This window comes from Eptatretus burgeri, chromosome 18, assembly GCF_056783735.1.
Source record: "Eptatretus burgeri isolate ZD-2024b chromosome 18, Ebu_testis_v1, whole genome shotgun sequence".
NCBI lineage: Eukaryota > Metazoa > Chordata > Myxini > Myxiniformes > Myxinidae > Eptatretus > Eptatretus burgeri.
The window spans coordinates 18,775,806-18,794,291 of NC_140978.1; the positions used below are offsets into that span (position 1 = coordinate 18,775,806).

The 18,486-nt window shown below is 42.7% G+C and overlaps 1 protein-coding gene across 4 annotated transcripts in view; it reads right to left on the reverse strand.

The window, feature by feature from the left end:
* Positions 1 to 203: 203 nt before the first annotated feature.
* Positions 204 to 18,486, reverse strand: part of AIFM1 (apoptosis inducing factor mitochondria associated 1) — an 86,173-nt gene continuing 67,890 nt past the window's right edge. For all 4 annotated transcript variants that reach the window (XM_085863677.1, XM_085863676.1, XM_085863678.1 and 1 more), the window contains 6 exons: positions 17,320 to 17,408; positions 10,324 to 10,464; positions 9,851 to 9,993; positions 8,238 to 8,362; positions 1,111 to 1,319; positions 204 to 891 (listed from right to left, as the gene is read on the reverse strand). In XM_085863677.1, the coding sequence (XP_085719803.1) occupies positions 811 to 891; positions 1,111 to 1,319; positions 8,238 to 8,362; positions 9,851 to 9,993; positions 10,324 to 10,464; positions 17,320 to 17,408 (788 nt within the window). In that variant the 3' untranslated portion in view covers positions 204 to 810. The remainder of the gene's footprint in view (positions 892 to 1,110; positions 1,320 to 8,237; positions 8,363 to 9,850; positions 9,994 to 10,323; positions 10,465 to 17,319; positions 17,409 to 18,486) is intronic.

Sequence of the window (18,486 nt, forward strand, 5' to 3'; positions counted from 1 at the left end):
TCAATTCCTTCAATAATCACACGCTCCTGGACCATGGGTTCCTCCTCCATCTCAACTAAACCCACCTGGATGATCTGCTCGCCTTGGTCTGCCATAGTCCACACAGGTATTTAAATATGCACATTTAGAGTTATATGATTCACAAAAAAGAAAAATTATCCAAGAAAACAATTATGTTAAAAGCAAAAACATTAACAACACCATTTAAAGTTGAACATTCATCCATTTTATTTATTGGGGCACAATTCCAATCGACTATACCTGGATATCACAGCCTCAGAGGCCATATTTTATTGCAAATTCAAAGATGGGCAAATCTTCACACAACATTCCCCCCCTGCCCCCACCCCTCCCCCTTCTTCCCCCTCAACTATGTCCAACACTCCTTATTCCATCGCCTCTAAACTTCCTTTCCATTCCCTACCAACTCCTCCAACACTTCCATTCCCCCTTTCTGTCTCCCCCACACCCTCGCCATTTCTCTTCCCTTTTTCCCCCTCAATTCACACCCCATCTTTTCCACTCTCCTTCCTCCTCCATAGATAAACAGATGGTCCTTTGTAAACCACTTTATCATTTACATCTGCACTACCTTATATGTTGCACACTCATTCAGATCACCCGTTTCAATTAAGCAACTTTGTTCTGTTGGTAACAGCTGACGGTGCATTCACAGCACAGCATGTCTTCCATGCCGGATGCACTTTCAGATGAGCTCATATATTGTGTATTAAATTCAAAACACTGCACGGTGGCAGACACAGACCTTCATACAAAACTAGAGCTTTGTGGGGATTACCCTGGTAACCTTCAAAGTGTTTCCTCATCGTGGATGTTGAACAACTTAGCAACTTCATTCAGATCTTCATGCTCTTCTCCATCTTTGAGGATCTGAATGGAAAATAATGTTGACATTAGCCTGACTACAGGTTTTCAAAAATGCATCTACAATATTACTGCAAAAAAAGCAATCAAATTAGCAAAGTCTCAGACGTTTATGTCGATTGTATTTATGAACCCAATGAGCAGACATTTGTATGAATCCATGTTAATTTGAATGGCTTGAAGAGAGCTCCATAAAGAGTAATTTTTAATTTGAAAAACACGCACCTTTCTTGCAATGGGCATCCGATTGAATACATTCCAGAGTACCATGCCGACAACCACTTTTCCTCGCATGTAGAACACCACACCCTTCCCATATTCCTCTCCTTCCAGCAGTGGATGAAGTTTTGACTGCTTCTGTGAATTGGTCTCGACCACAGCAGAGAGGCTTGCAGCCACGAGCTCTGTTTCACTTTCTGAACGAATGTTCGTTCCTATAAATGGAAAATGAAGTTGACAAATCAGTTTTTCACATATTTTCAATAAAGATGTTGTAAAACTCCACTCATCGACTGGCAGGATAGCCTAGGCTCTAGAGGCATGCACACTCACCTTCGAGCTGTCCAACGTGGGATCGAAACTCTGCCAGCTTTAAAACGTCATCCTCATGGTTCGCATGGAAGTCGAGGCAACAATGTGTGTGCCGTCCATCGGATGGACGTTAGTGGACGTCAAAGATCCGACGGTCTCAAAAAGAACAATGAGAATGTGAGTATGTGTATAAGCATGTACAATTATAATGTGAGTTGTGTGTATAAAGTATGTACAATTATAATGTGAGTACGTGTATAAAGTATGTACAATTAGAATGTGAGTACATGTATAAAGTATGTACAATTAGAATGCGAGTACATCGATAAAGTATGTACAATGAGAATTTCAGAATGTCTATAAAGTTTGTATAATTAGAATGCGAGTAGGTTTTAAAAGTGTGTACAATTAGAATGTGAGTACATCTATAAAGTATTGTTGCGGTTATGAAAACAGCCCCAAGGGTGGAGCATTCAACACAAAAAGGGATTCCTGAGTTAGGTGTTTCATTAGTAAATGTACTTAGTCAAGTATCTTCACCTCATATTAGGGATGGGGGAAAATGCGTTGAGTGCAGTAAACCCTCCAATATCGGAGGGGTTATGTTCCTGGAAAATTCCACAATAGTTAAAACCGCGATTGTGAAAACCAAGGACCAATGGAAGGAGGAGGTTTCGGTTCTTGGACTTCGAGAAAATATCAAAGAAGATCGAAGGCAGCCAGAAATAAACACATTACCATCGAAACAAGGAAAAGAGCAATCAGAGATTGCAGACGCTCGCCAGGATTTGTTTTGTATGGTTTTGTATGGTGTTGTGTGGTATTGTATGGTGTATTCTATGTGGTGTGCTCCGTAATTAATAATAGACATAACTAGAGCTGCCACTTTACAACTGCTGGCAGTGATGACGTGGTACCAAGACGTCATGCTTTGATGCAACACCACTTTGATCAGACACTTGGCCCTGACCCATTACGTTTATCATTCAATTGAATTCAGAATGGGATTAAAATAAATTCAATTCAAATCAAATGGAAGACCAAATAGGGACAGCACTGCATTGGAGTTATCAGAAGGAACCCAAACAAGCAAAAAGAAAAGATGAAGTCATTAGGAGGAATCTGGAGAGGATTCACATTTCAGCTGCTACTCTTCTACCCTCAAACACATCCAGGCTCAGCCAAGTAAACCTTATTCAAAAAAAAAAAAATCAAAAAGAACCCTGATCAAAAAATTAAATAATTAACGCTGTGAGACCACGTGTCTGATCAGGTTGAAATGCAAGACATATATTCCCCATCACTACGAGATCATAATTATGAAGTTTCACATCGATTGATGAAGCGGTTCAAGAGAAATAATATTTTTAAAGATATTTCTCAACCCAATATGGCTGCCAGACCATGTGACATCAATTATTTGTGAATACCCTGGTATCCCCAAGACTTGAGGAACATTTGTGAAGTTTCTCCTTGATCTGTCCAGCCACTCTGAGGACAGAAGGCAGTACACAATCCTTTAGTACAGCGGCCACACACACACACACACACACACACACACACACACACACACACACACACACACACACTTCTCTTCCTTCCCTTCCATGCACTTTGGACAAACACAAGCCCACCTGCTTGTGTGGGGTAAGTGAGGGGCAGCAACCATGCCTCACTCTTCTTTCTTTCTCTCCCTCCTCCTCTCTACTTTCCCAAATGATTGTGTGGCATGCCTCTCTTTACTTAGATAATTAAAAGTGTCTGACGATAAATGTTTTTCTTTGTGTCTTTGGTTTTTCTATGTCCTTGAAAATAATTGTGATTGTAAATATGTGCTTGTGAATCATGTACCTATAAATTACGTGCCTTCTGAGAAGCATTGGTAAACTGTTTTCAAACCTGCTCAAATGACTCTTTTCCTTCATTGGTTTGATACAGTATGTCCATAATAAATAAAACGGGATTGTGTACCCCACTAATTCGTTCCGAGAAAGCTGACTCCCACCCACAGTTTTGCTCGGCTGTACTTAATAAGTAGACAGGGTGTGGACTCGAGAGCACGGTTCCTAAGTTGGGAACACTAAACCACCAGTAAGGTAATGGGAGTTAATTGGGCACGAGGACCCTGCTGCAATTGTTGAGCAACCCATCGGGTCGTGAAATTATCTGCGATCCGTCCGTCGGCTTTAGGGTCGGAGGTCAGGGAAGCGGGTCCGAGATGCGTCTATAAAGTTTGTACAATTGGAATGTGTACATCTGCAAGGTATGTGCAATTAGAATGCGAGTACATCTTCAAAAAAATAAAATAAAACACACACAAAACAAGTCTGGGCGTGATTATGCAATCTCTGATTGCTCGTTCTAGTTGTAATTGTAATCCCTCATTTTATTTTGTTTTTTTACATTGTGTTATATTTACCTTTTCCCAGCATTGTCAGGTAGTTTTTATTTATTCTTTCCCCAACATAAGAATGTCTCAAAGGTATGCCCCACTCTTCAGTAGTCCTCAAGACCCTGCCTTTCTAAAGTGTTGAGACTAACTTTTTGTATATTAAGCAATTTCCAGTCCTTGTGGCAGGAAAATGCAGCAAATTGGTATTCAATAATACCTCACTTAACACTGCCCCATAGAATGCCAATTCGTTATGGATCTCTTTGTTCTGGAGAAAATATTTACTTAAAAAAAAAAATTAAATCAATAACACATAGCGCTCGCCGAGTAAACGCACCCGCGGGCATTTTTTTTTTTTGACTGCCAGCACATGCTGCTCTGAGCCAATCAACGCTCCCAAGACGTGTCTGACTCCCAAGTATCTCTCCCTGGTTACTCCCTCTTACGGTATGACAGACCTGAGCCTCGTCCTGGTGGAGGTGTTGCTCTCTTCATCAAAGACTCTATTCCTCACTCTCCCTGCACTGCCCTCACTCCCCCACACCCCCAAGAATACCTCTGGCTTCGGCTTCCCCTCCACTCCCACCTCATGTTTATATGTGTACTGTACCGTCCACCGAACAGTGATGACTCCATCTACACCTCACTCTCCGAAAACATGGACCATCTTCTATCTTCTCATCCAAACTCTCTCTTCCTCTTATGTGGCGACTTCAATTGTCATCACGCCAGTTGGCTAGGTGTGGGTACCTCTCTCACCTGCCATGGGACATCAGCAAAAGTTTTCTGTGACTCATTGGGACTGACTCAATCGGTCAACTTCCCGACCCGGATCTCAACCAATGGTACTCCATCTCTTCTGGATCTGATTTTGACAAATTTCCCTGACAATATCTGCTGCTCTTCCTTCGCTCCAATCGGTTCTTCTGACCACGTATTTATTAAAGTGGACATCTCTCTGGCTGTTATCAGAGAACCACCTCACCGCCGTCGAGTCTGGCATTTCACTCAAGCCGACTGGCAGGGACTCCGAGCAGCCATCAAACTTACAGACTGGTCTCCTATCACTACTTTCTCAAACATCAACTCATCCTGGGAATTCTTTCAAAGAAACTTGCTCTCCCTCATGCACAGATTTATCCCCTCTCGTGTTCAGTTGTCTTACCCTTCCTCCTGCCCTTGGTTTACTGAAGCTTGTGGCGAGGCAGTTGTCCTGAAACAACTTGCCTTTGCCTCATGGAAAGCAAACCCAACTGAGGGCAATCTCAGTTCTTTCCACAAAGCTCGGAACAAGTGTGTATCTACCCTCAGGAGAGCCAGAAAACAACATCTTTCTCATCTCAAGTCTGAACTCTCAAACCTCTCTCCCTCCTCAAAATCCTGGTGGCGTTTAATCAAATCTGTTTCTGGTGTATGTTCCCCCTCCATCCCCTCCCTTACCTCAAATGGCCGCACTGCTGATTCCACACGTGATAAAGCTGAATGTCTAAACTCGGTGTTTGCAGCTAAATCTTGTGTCCTAAACCCATCACTATCTCTACCCACCTTACCCAGTCGCACCCAACTGTCCCTGGACTCTGTATCCTTTTCTCCTGACAAGGTGGAGAGCTTGCTTTCAAACCTCGAGTCAGATTCTGCAACCGGTCCAGACGGCATCAGCCCACATGTCCTTAAAGCCTGCTCTTCTGCTCTTGCTCACCCTCTCTCTGTTCTATTCACCCTCTCATTTTCCCAAGGTCATCTGCCATCTGCTTGGAAATCTGCTAACATCACTGCCCTGCATAAAAAAGGTGCAAAAACAGATCCCTGTAACTACAGACCAATCAGCCTTCTCCCAATCATCAGCAAGGTTATGGAATCCATCATCGCTTCAGACATGAAATCCTTCCTCTTCTCCAATGGCTTGATTTCCAATCATCAATTTGGTTTCAGACCAGGTCACTCTACCCTGGATATGCTGCTTCTGCTCTCCCATCAATGCCAGACAGGAAATCCGAGCCGTATCCCTGGACATATCACGTGCTTTTGACACAGTCTGGCACCCTGCCCTACTCACCAAACTCTCTTCCCATGGTATTCAAGGCCATCTCCACTCATGGCTCGCAGACTTCCTCTCCTGTCGCAGTCAACGTGTGGCCCTAAATGGAGTTCTTTCATCCCCTCTTCCTGTGCAGGCTGGAGTTCCTCAAGGTAGCGTTCTGGGCCCTGTTCTTTTTCTGGTTTTCATCAATGATCTCTCGGACTCTCTGGAAAATCCTCTATTTCTCTTTGCCGATGACTCCACCCTCTGCCGTACCATCTGTCATCCCTCAGACCGGCAAGCAGCAGCTTCTTCGCTCACTGCAGATCTGGATAAAATCACAAACTGGTCCAACACGTGGAACATGTCTTTCAATCCAGACAAATCTCACACTCTCACTATGTCTCTTCGAAAGGACCGTTTACAAAACCCCCCCATCCACTTTCTCAACAATCCTCTGGAAGAAGTCTTTTCTTTCAAGCTTCTGGGTCTCACTATCTGCCATGACCTTTCCTGGGAAAGTCACATTTCCAACCTTGCCTCAAAAGCCAGTCGCCGACTTGGAATCCTCCGTCGTGCAAAGTCCTTCCTCGGCCCTCTTGAGCTCCTAACCACTTACAAAGCTTTTGTCCGTAGCCTGATGGAGTACTGCTCTCCCCTCTGGGCTGGTGCTCCTGCCTCCCACCTTTCTCGACTTCACGCTGTCGAAACCAGGGCTTTTAAGATCATTGGCATCTCCCGCAATGAAGCTGAGTCTTTGGGCCTCTCACTCAATCACCGCAGGTTGGTCGGTGGTCTTTCTGTCTTCTACCGACTCCTCTCCAGCCTTGCCCCCCCTGCTCTCTCTGCGATTTGTCCCAACCACATTTCCACAGGGCGCTCAAGGTCCGCCAACAACCCCCTTCTGGTAAAACTACCAAAATCACGAATCACTGCTCATCTTCACTCTTTCATTCCTCTTTTTTCCTGCCTTTGGAATAAACTTCCTCACTCTATTCTTTCCCATTCTTCCCTCCAGGCTTTCAAAACAGCTGTTCACCACCACCTCTTATCTTCCCCCATCCAAATCCTCGATCTTTTCTACCCCCGATAATCCACCCAAGCCCACTTCCTTCAATTCTCCTGCTTTCCTTCCTGAAAGTCCCTGTAATGTCCATCTTCTCCTCTCCATGTTCCCCATCCCATCCCCATCCCTCTCCCTTCCACAGTTCACCTGTGTCTGTTCTCCAATGTTTTGTCCCTTCCACTCCCGCCCCTCTTGTCTCATGCCTCCTTGCTGTGAGTTGTGTGTTTGCTCTCATACGAGCCTTGACCAAGGTATACAAAAAAAAAAAAAAAAAAACGCTGTTTGCTCCATATTCGTTTTACAGCCAGATGAGATTCCTCCCATCTCATCTCCCAGCACTGCAATGTAGGATCACAATAGGAGCAACGGCAATTATTCTTTTTGTTGATGTTTAAACATATTTTATGTTTTTGTTAATACTTACAAATGTTATTCTCATAAAACTCATTATATATATTAATAAAATAATATGTTTACCATCTGTATTATTATTAGCACTATTACCGATACCCCAATGAAGCCCTCAAATAATCGCTCATGTGCAAGAAATAACGGTCAGGAATTCATCTCCATATAAACAATGGTATAATGACCCTCTTTACTGCATTTTCAATTAATGCTCTCTTCTCCAGGAACACATCCTGAGAGCTCAGGTGAGATATTACTGTATCTAAAAAAGAAACGAAACAATTGAAAAGGACCAAAGAGAAAAGATTACAGCATAAGTAATGGAATAAACAAGTCTAGAGACGGCGATGGTTCACGAACAATGTACACGGTTCGCCTTTTTTTATTTTTTTGACCTTCGAGGGGACGCCACGGGCAAACTGGTGGGAATCAGGAAAAACGTAAATGATGAAAGTTGTAGTACCCGAAGAGCACTACTTGCATACCAACTTTCATTCGAAACAGTTGAAAACTCAGGAGCTCGATGCCCAATTTATTGATTTTTTTGACATTTTCTAAGTTCGTGACCTTGTGACCTTGACCTTGGGACGAAAATGAAAAATCGAGCTCCGTGGGGCTATGCAGGTGCCATTGGGCTAACCAAATACCGAAACCCCTGCCAGATTCAACAAACCCCCTCGGAGAAGCAACTTGAAACCGGCTACCCCCTAAAAACACGTGTTTTTTGGGCGTGGCTCCGCCCATAATGGGCGCAGCACGCCCATTCTCAGGAAAACACAACTAGATCATGATGCAAACCTTGCACCCTAATTTTATCAGGATCGGATCAAAACTCACAGAGCTATGCTCGGGACAGACAGACAGACAGACAGACAGACAGACACACACCCATAACGAATATAGTGGTCACTTACTGACTCGTGAACCAATTATACCTGATGCTTCACTGGCCTCCTTTGGTGAATCTTGGGGTGTTGCCTTGGTAAAGACACCTACAGTTGGCAAGCTGCTGTCTACAATTCCAATGGCTTCATAGCCAACATCAGGGCCAAGATCACTCCTGCAAACACAAACAGTCATAATACCTTATCACTCGACGTTTTAAGGAATGAGCTTCAAAATATTATCCAGATTTACGAAAATCACAAGAAAAAAAACTGAAGGCTTCTTTCATGATGCAAGATTACTATACCCACATATTGAACTGATTCAGAAGAAAAACAATTTTTGGAAATGCTGTAACAAACATAATGGTTAAGATTTTCAAGGAAATTGTTTTGTACCTCGTCTGAGTGCATTTTCTAAGTTTACGCAAGAAGCACATTGCTCAAGATGAAAACATTTATCCTACTATCCCTTTTGTGGCTGCAGTCCCTCAAATTCTAGGTCCTCTCCCATTTATATTTTACATCAATGAGTTCTGCTTCTCTATACACTTTGTGGATGATTTCACACTGTCACACAGTTCTTCAACCCAGTGATAAGCAGGCTGCAACTGCTTCATTGGCCATTTATTTACAGAGGATAAGGCATTGGTAAACCACCTGGAACATGAGATTCAATACCGTACCAAAAAGTCACACATTCTACATGAAGATTACTTTGTTAACCTTTCAACCCAGCACCTTGTTCAACCTCAGCTCGGGATGCAGTCCTTGCAGTTCCTCGACCTTAAAAGGTTTGCCAGGATATGTCTTTGGTCAATCACATGTTCAAGCTAACCTCCAGGAATGAGCAGTGCCTCAGAATGTTTTGCAGAGCTGTCCTTCCTTAGATATCATCACATTCTAACAATGTAAAATGCATTCATCCACAGTCAAACAGAGTTTGGCTCCATTCTGTGGGCTGGTGCTGATGCTTCTCATCTTACAAGTACCCCAGAGGAAGTTTTGTCCAAGGTCTGGAGGAGGAGGAGATTGGGACCATACTCTGTGCAGAGCGTTGGTGCTGCTTAAGCAGTCTCCTTGGCTATTGGGAACCATCCTGGACGGGTCACCACTCCGGCACAGTATACCAGCATGCTGGCACTCATTTTGCCGTCCTCGGAAGGATAACAGGCCGAGTTAACCCCACCTGGTATTAATTCAACAGCTGAGCGGGATTTGAACTCAGGACCCTAAGATCCCAAACCCATCACCCTAACCATTCAGCCAACACCAGGCATAAGGTCTGGAGAGAAACTGATAACTCTCAGTAAGAAGCTGCAGTGCAGTAACCAATTTCCACAAAGAGGGACATTAGTAGACATCAGTGGACTTTTACAAGAATTATGAAGAGATTAGGAAACAACAGATAAATCAACATAGTATAAGGGAAATGAAGCTGGGGTAAAAGCATCCTGAGCAACATACTCAGATGGGAATACCAAACAAGAAATCCAACAGGCCACTTGAAACAATCAAATCCAACTTTACCAGTCAGACGTCAATTGCTGAGAAAGGTGCTTGCTCGAATATACTACAGAAGCAGCATCTTTCAACTTTGTGGATGTGAAGCAGCATCCTTCAACTTCAACAACTTCAACAACATCTTTGGCAAGATGACGTACCAAAACATGGACTGGTGCCAATAGGGCCGTGCAGCCCCAACCATGTTCTCCCCAGCGAGGCGACCACTCACGACTGCATGGTCATGATGCTCGACACGCCGTCGACCCAAATTGATGTCAAAGAAGCAGGCAGCGTCTCCAGCCTGCATAGGAATTGCAAAAGCGACGGTCCAACAAGTATCAATATATGCGAAGAAAGACAAAATGCAAGTTATAATAAGCCGATCATTCAGCATTTTGGTTACTGGTTCGTGGCCCATCAAATGAAGACAAAAGCGAGATGAATACGGAGTATGAGGAAGCAATCACAATTTTTTTTTTTCATATTCTTTACATATTACATTGTCGTGATACAAAATGTAAAATATCTTTGAGGTCCTAAAATGAGTTTGCATCTTCTAATCGTGACACATATCAAAAAAATTTTTGTATGTGCCTAGGCTGGTCTGCTTTTGTTCTGCCAACGTGCTCACCACCCAGACATTGGATCGTGCTTGAAGCTCTGCGTTGACCCGAAAGCCGCCAAGTTCAGGGTCGATTTCTAGTCCAGCACTTTTCGCCAGCTCGCTATTGGGTTTCAACCCAACGGCCACCAGCAGGTGGTCGGTGCTCACCTGCAATAATCACCGTATATAAATACATGGAGTGAAGGAAAAGTCAAAAAGTTAAAATTTGTACATCTGATTTATTGTAGACTTGGACTAATAGCTTAATCTGTATGTTTTCATACATGGGCATGAAGTGCAAAATGTTTCCTTTTGTTTCCCTTTTAAGACAATCAATGTAGGGCATATCCAGATCACAGACTGTGGCTTATGCCACAGAACTTGGTTCTCCAAAATTGGTTCTTTCAAAACATCAACACAAATACACAACATAAATCAAGCCAAACTGCAAAATCATACACCATCTACAATTACTCAAGAACTTTAATGTAATTCAAAACAGTTTTTGTGTTGATTAAGAATTTTTTTATTTAACGACATCTAATTTCAGTTATTGGTTCAATATTGGTTGAGGTATTGCAACCATAGGCAAGGTTTCACCGAGACTTTCCAGATCGAGGATTTCATTTTCAATTCATTCACGATTAGTTTTTTTTTTTTCATGAAAGGTAAAAGGGAAGTACCGATACGCAAAGGAACGAAGGTCATTTGGCCCATCATGCCTGTTCTTCATCAATATCACATTCATTCAATCTACCACTTCAATTCCTTAATTTCACAAGGGGAGTGGGGAGGAGGGAGAGAAGTGTTGAGGACAACAGTGGGCCAGGCACAGGGAGATCACCAAGTACTTTTTTAAGGAGGGAATGAGTGTTGTAGGGTGAGGCATGAACAAACACCGACAGCACATTTACCTTTTGATGAGACTTTCACAGACATCACAATCATTAGACATGTGTACAATCACCCAACCATATATAAGCTACCGACCAGTCCTACAAATATCGATATACCCTGTCTTTCTCCATTGCTTCTTGGAACATATCTAATTCCAGCATAAATCTATCTACTGTTGCTACTACTACGACCTTTCCAGGGAGACCATTCCATGCATCAACTCTTGCATTTTCATGCAAATAACCCACACTTTGGGGGGGAGGTTGGGGGGGGGAGGTGCTCTCAAAAATTTAATGCACATACAACCTGCATATGGGTATACCCCGCAAGCCAGCTTTCCTCTCCACATTCCAGGGATATACGAGATCTACATATTTCCAGCAGCAGACACGGCTTTGTTGCGCATGCGTGTTTTTTGGGGGGGTTCTCTGGGTCTTTTGGGTCCTCAGGGTATTTTGGATCCTTAAATGGTCGAAGGGATCTCAGCAGTCTAAAGGGTCGAAAAGTACATTTCAATAATATGTAAATACCTCTGCCACTGAAGGTGAAGGAGGATATGTTTTCACCGCTTTCTGTCTGTTTGTTTGTTTGTGTACAGGATATCTCAAAAAGTTGTGGACGGATTCGGATGAAACGTGGGCAACATGTTGGATGTGTGACAAGGAAGAAATGATTCAATTTTAGTGAAGATCCGGATCAAGATCTGATGTAATTTTTAAGTGATTCTTCACCATTGAGATATAGCACGATATCTCAAGAAGTTGCGGATGGATTCGGACGAAACTTAGTGGACATGTTGGATGTGTGACAAGGAAGAAATAATTAAATTTGGGTGAAGAACCAGATCTGATAATTTTTAAGTGATTCTTCACCATTGAGAGATAGGGCCAAAAACGATATATAGCACGACATTTCAAAAATGTATTGGGCCCGATATGTTCTCATGGATCAGGAATTACATGACGGAGGTATGCGCTCCACCAAGTGCCCTTCTAGTTAATAGACTGTGTGTGTGAATTCAGGGTGCAACTGATGTTCAAACAGTATGTAATTAGATATATTGTCACACGGCTTCATGGAGGGACTGACCTTGTTTTTCATTTTTGTATTCAGTGCATAAACATATTTGTATTTGCGTGGGAAGAGAAACGTGAAGAAGTAACACTTTGTTGCCAAAGGAAATTTGGAAATTGTAATACCCTTTGCCAGCACGACCAGGTGGCGCGACATGCTACACATTTGCATTGAGAATGTACACCTCCACACCCCTCCCCCAACCATCCACACCCCCACACGAGGCCTCGGTCACATAGCTTATGTTAAACCCCCTCCCCCTCCCCCCCAGACAAAGCTGCATTTGTACCCTGCGTTTGGAGTTAACTTAAAAGATGTGGCCGTGCATAGAACATACACAAACAGAGAGAAAGATATTTTTGCCTTCTATAAGTTTGTGTATATATATATATTATATATATATATATATATATATATATATATATATATATATATATATATACATATATATATATATATATATACATATATATATATATATATATACATATATATATATATATATATATATATATATATATATACATATATATATATATATATATATATATATATATATATATATATATATAGTTATGGATTTGAGATTCAATTGCACACAACATACAGGTTCCCTTAGTCAGCTATGTCGATAAGTGCATGTTCCCTAGATAGCTCACCTTCCATTCTTTAAATGTTTTGAAATTGATTAGATGAGCTGCGGACCGATTTAATAGTTAGGGAGCGAACAATGGAGACGTCCCTTTCCCTCTTCTGCGAAGAGGAATAAGAACCCTGCGGTGATGTCAACAACTACCTCCCACCCGTGGTTGAGCGGGGGGTGGATCACGAGGGCATGAGTCATGCCGGGTGCGGGGGAGGGGGTGCAAAGGATAAAGAGGACATCTTTTCTTTGTTCAAAAAGAGTTCGTGTGGGAGTTCATGGGCTGAGTTCGTGGGAGTCCCGTGGGAGGAGTAAGCTTTTTTGCTTCGGAGAGAGCAGTCGTTCAGCCGTCGGGTCCTTCTTGGCTTGAGGCCTTCAGAAGCTTTTTGCTTCGGCTGGCTCAGTGAGCTTCGGCTGCTGCTTTGTTTTGGAAGGAACTTGAGCCGGTTGTTCGGCTCGAGCTGCGAGTGGAGGCTTCTTCCTCTTCTTCTTGGTTCGTGGAGCTTTTCGTTCTCCATTTTGTTTCCTGGCTTGGTGCGACGCATCGGCCTCTTCTTGGAGTTGGATCCTCAGAGAAGCGACGATCGACAGGAAGGATCAGCGCCTCATCTCACCGACACGTGTTGAGAAGCGCGGGAGGATTCACGGGAGCTCGGGAAGGATTGCGGCGATTGGATCCAGCTCGCTCTCGCTGGAGCCCGGCTCCGGACAAGTCGAAGACCATAAGATGTGGAAAGGTTCGAGTCTATCTCTGAGTTTCAGCTCACCTGTCCTCCGAGCTGGAGCTCGTGAATAAAGGCCTCAGCCACCGTTTCGTGTGTGTGTGTGTGTGTGTGTGTGTGTGTGTGTGTGTGTGTGTGTGTGTGTGTGTGTGCGCGCGCGCGCGCGTGCATACGTGTGTCCGTGGGCCCATCTAATAAGTAGCAACTGCTGTGAAGTGTAAATGACTGTATATAATAAGTAGACTGTTGTAGTTCTTTTGTCGTGCTTTTATAATTGCATACGTGTTTTGGCATATTTAATTGCATACGTGTTTTATTATAATAAATGTCCTTGTGTGAATGTAAACCTGCTCGTTGCATCCATTCCCTCATTGACTGAACATTTCGTGTGTTGGGAGTTAGAAAGCCGTTGGTTTGCCGTAATAGCGGGACATTTGGACCGACGGTTCTCGGCGATTACGCCGCTCGGAATCACGCACGGACAAGCTCGCCTCAGCGGTTTGTTCCGTTCGAGTTCCGTCAAGGGGGGAATACCCTGGTAGTTGGATCACGTGGGTATTTAGGTAAATTGAAGATTGGCAATCGACCCTACCCCACGTGATCTGCCGATTGGCGTATTTCGGTTCTTGTAGAAGGACCCTTCGCTCGGAGTTATCCGGGCGGCGATCTATATTCCGGGCGAACAGTCTGGCTGACTCGACTTGCAGCTCCGTTCAGAGCGGTCGGTTGGCGGCTGACCCCCCCGGCCCGTAACAATATATATACATACATGTATATATATATATATATATATATATATATATATATATATATATATATATATATATATATATATATATATATATTCTTCTTCTTTCAGCTGCTCCCGTGAGGGGTCGCCACAGCGGATCATCCGTATGATCCGCATAGTGATTTGGCACATGTATTACACTGGATGCCCTTCCTGACGCAACCCTGGTCGCCTCTTACGACACAAGGATATGGTAGACCTATTTTAACCGGGGTATACACCAGCCCAGTATACTGGTACTCATTTTACCAACCTCGGAAGGATGACAGGCTGAGTCAACCCCCTGGTGTATTAATTCAGTGGCCCAACGGGGCTTGAACTCAGGACCTTTTGGATCCCAAGCCACTGCCCGAACCACTGCGCCAACACCAGACTTTGTATGTATATATATATATATATATATATATATATATATATATATATATATATATATATATATATATATATATATCTGGAAAAAAAATAAGAGACCACTCCAAAAAAATTTAAATCAACATCTCTACATGTATGGCAGCCATTCCATTCCAGTGTCTGTTGATTTCCAACACAGGCACACCTAATTCTACTTAGTGAGGGACTGATTAGTTGATCACCTGCACCGAATCTTATTTAACAAGGCAACGTATAAAAACCACTGCTGTGGTCATCACTATCCTCTTGCAAGACCAGCTGGATGGCAAAAACAGTGCTCGTAATACCTCAAAAGTAATTGGAATCAAAAAAATAACTATTGACCATGCCAAAAGAGTTGAAAGGAAAAGTTTTGAGTGAGGAAAAGAAGGGTTCAATTATGGCTTTACTGGCAGAGGGATACAGTGAGCGTCACGTTGCTTCGATACTTAAAATTTCAAAGACGGCGGTTCATAAGAACAAGGTCAAGCAGCAGACATTGGGGACAACAAAGCTACAGACTTGGCAGAGGGGAAAACGACTTTCCACTGACCGGGATGACCGCCAACTCATTCAAATGTCACAACAACCGTAGGATGACATCAAGTGACCTACAAAAAGAATGGCAAACGGCAGCTCGGGTGAAGTTCACAGCGAGGACGGTTCGAAACAGGCTCCAAGGGGCAGGGCTGAAGTCGTGCAAAGCTCGAAAAAAGCCCTTCATCAATGAGAAGCAAAGAAGAGCCAGGCTGAGGTTTGCAAAAGACCATAAGGATTGGACCGTAGAGGACTGGAGTAAGGTCATCTTCTCTGATAAGTCCAATTTTCAGCTTTGCCCAACACCTGGTCATCGAATGGTTAGACGGAGACCTGGAGAGGCCTACAAGCCACAGTGTCTCGCACCCACTGTGAAATTTGGTGGAGAATCGGTGATGATCTGGGGGTGCTTCAGCAAGGCTGGAATCAGGCAGATTTATCTTTGTGAAGGACTCGTGAATCAAGCCACGTACAAGGTTGTCCTGGAAGAACACTTGCTTCCTTCTGCTCTGACAATGTTCCCCAACTCTGAGGATTGGTTTTTCCAGCAGGACAATGCTTCATGCCACACAGCCAGATCAATCAAGGTGTGGATGGAGGACCATCAGATCAAGACCCTGTCATGGCCAGCCCAATCTCCAGACCTGAACCCCATTGAAAACCTCTGAAATGTGATCAAGAGGAAGATGGATGGTCACAAGCCATCAAACAAAGCCGAGTTGCTTGAATTTTTGCGCCAGGAGTGGCATAAAGTCACCCAACAGCAATGTGAAAGACTGGTGGAGAGCATGCCAAGACGCATGAAAGCTGTGATTGAAAATCAGGGTTATTCCACAAAATATTGATTTCTGAACTCTTCCTAAATTAAAACATTAGTATTGTGTTGTTTAAAAATGAATATGAACTTGTTTTGTTTGTATTATTTGAGGTCTGAAAACACTGAATCTTTGTTGTTATTTTGACCAGTTGTCATTTTCTGTAAATAAATGCTCTAAATGACAGTAATTTTACTCAGAATTTGGGAGAAATGTTGTTAGTAGTTTATAGAATAAAACAAAGATGTTCATTTTACTCAAACACATACCTATAAATAGTAAAACCAGAAAAACGGATAATTTTGCAGTGGTCTCTTAATTTTTTCCAGAGCTGTATATCTGTATAATATGTGAAAGAACTCTAATTAAAGCTATTACAATTAAACTTGCAAAAAAACCCCCAAAACACCTTTTTGTGTCTCCATCATTTATTTAACTTGCCCCCGTGGTTATGTAACATGCTGTATGGTGAAATGCCATATAGTATACCCCGCAGTTGAAATTTTTGGAACTAGTTTAACCTATAGCCCGCAGATTAGTTGTGTGAAAATACGGTACTCTCTGAGCGAAAGACCCCTGCCTTACTACCATCCTAACTCTCATCGTCTTCACTCATGGCTGTCCCCTCATTGTCAATTCTGCAAACAAAAAAATAAAAATAACTCTTCAGCACTTATTTTGTCTTTACCCTTAAACATCTTTATCAGAGCCCCTTGTAATGGCTTCCTTTCCAATACCGCTCCTCATAGCTTAGTTTAGGTAGGACCGGAATCGATCTAGTCGCTCCCCGTTGAACCCTATTTATGACAGCTACCCCCTTCCTCAGTTGTGGTAACTAAAACTGTACACCATGTTCAAGGTGAGGCCTCACCAAATTCCTGTCGAGTTAACACTAACTCTTTTGATTTACAATTCATCACTCTATATAAATGTTTCTACATGAACATGTAATAGACTGCCATTCCATCTGTATTTCACAACATGGCACTTGGTCTGGGCAAAAGGAAAAAAATAAATAAGTATCTCAATGAGAATGTCCCATGAATTAAAGTAAATCCCATGGACAGTTTGAAAAAGTTGTATGAAAAATGGAAAAACATTAGCTATCAGAATAAACAATGATGCGTAAAAATTATATCACAGTTGAATCCTCACCTGTTCACCATTACTCAATTGCAAACGTAGTTTTCCCTCCGAAAATTTCACCGACTCGAGAACTGCTTCTGGGATCACTTTAACTCCCTCTATTAAAAAGAAAACATAACAATATATTCATGCTCAAAACAATAAACGAAGGAAGAACTCTCTTCCGCACAGTCATTCACTCCAACGTTTTACATGGAAATTAACTTTTTTTTTTTTTCATCAAATTATTCTCATTCAGATTTCAACATTAACGTAATGCATATCAAGTTGTTTAAACTTTCCTTTCTGGTTTTTCATCATTATCATGAGTTGTTTCTTTTTCAAAATAATTCCTAAGACGCCGGTCACACACTTCGGTGCAGTGTGGTTATCTATACTATAAAAGATGCATTTGGATATTTATTTGTTTGTCTGTCTAGCCTGGGTTTGAATCTCAACCGAGCTATAAACTGTCATCCCAGTGTTTCACAGGCAGGATGATTCATCCATATGTGTGCCGTCCTTCGTATGGACATTAAACTAGGAGCCCAGTCTTCCGGCATTAGTTGGTGAACGTTAAAGATGCAACGGTGTCCTTCAGGAAGAGCAAGCAAGCTATTGCCGGCACCCTGGCCAAATTACAAATTCCTGCCCTCACCTTAGTCGAACGTCAGGCCTGGCCAGCCCGTTCGTGAAAGACGAGCCAAACTTCCATCGGCCAATCCCACAACAACTTGGGAATAATTGTGGCCGTTAAAGAAGAAGTTGGCTATAACAGGTGATGTTCGCTGACTTCCAAGCAGATGGAAGATGTCCTTAGGCAAATGAAAGAGTGAATAGAACAGAATGTTTGTGAAGTACAACATGTTCTCTTTAGATTAAATCCATCAGCGAAGTGATGGGTAAAAATGCCGAGTGCAATATAAAACATCAATAAAAGCCTTCTTTCTGAATGGCATCTCAAAATATTTCCTTTAAGAAAAAAATCTCAACCGAGCTATAAACTGTCATCCCAGTGTTTCACAGGCAGGATGATTCATCCATATGTGTGCCGTCCTTCGTATGGACATTAAACTAGGAGCCCAGTCTTCCGGCATTAGTTGGTGAACATTAAAGATGCAACGGTGTCCTTCAGGAAGAGCAAGCAAGCTATTGCCGGCACCCTGGCCAAATTACAAATTCCTGCCCTCACCTTAG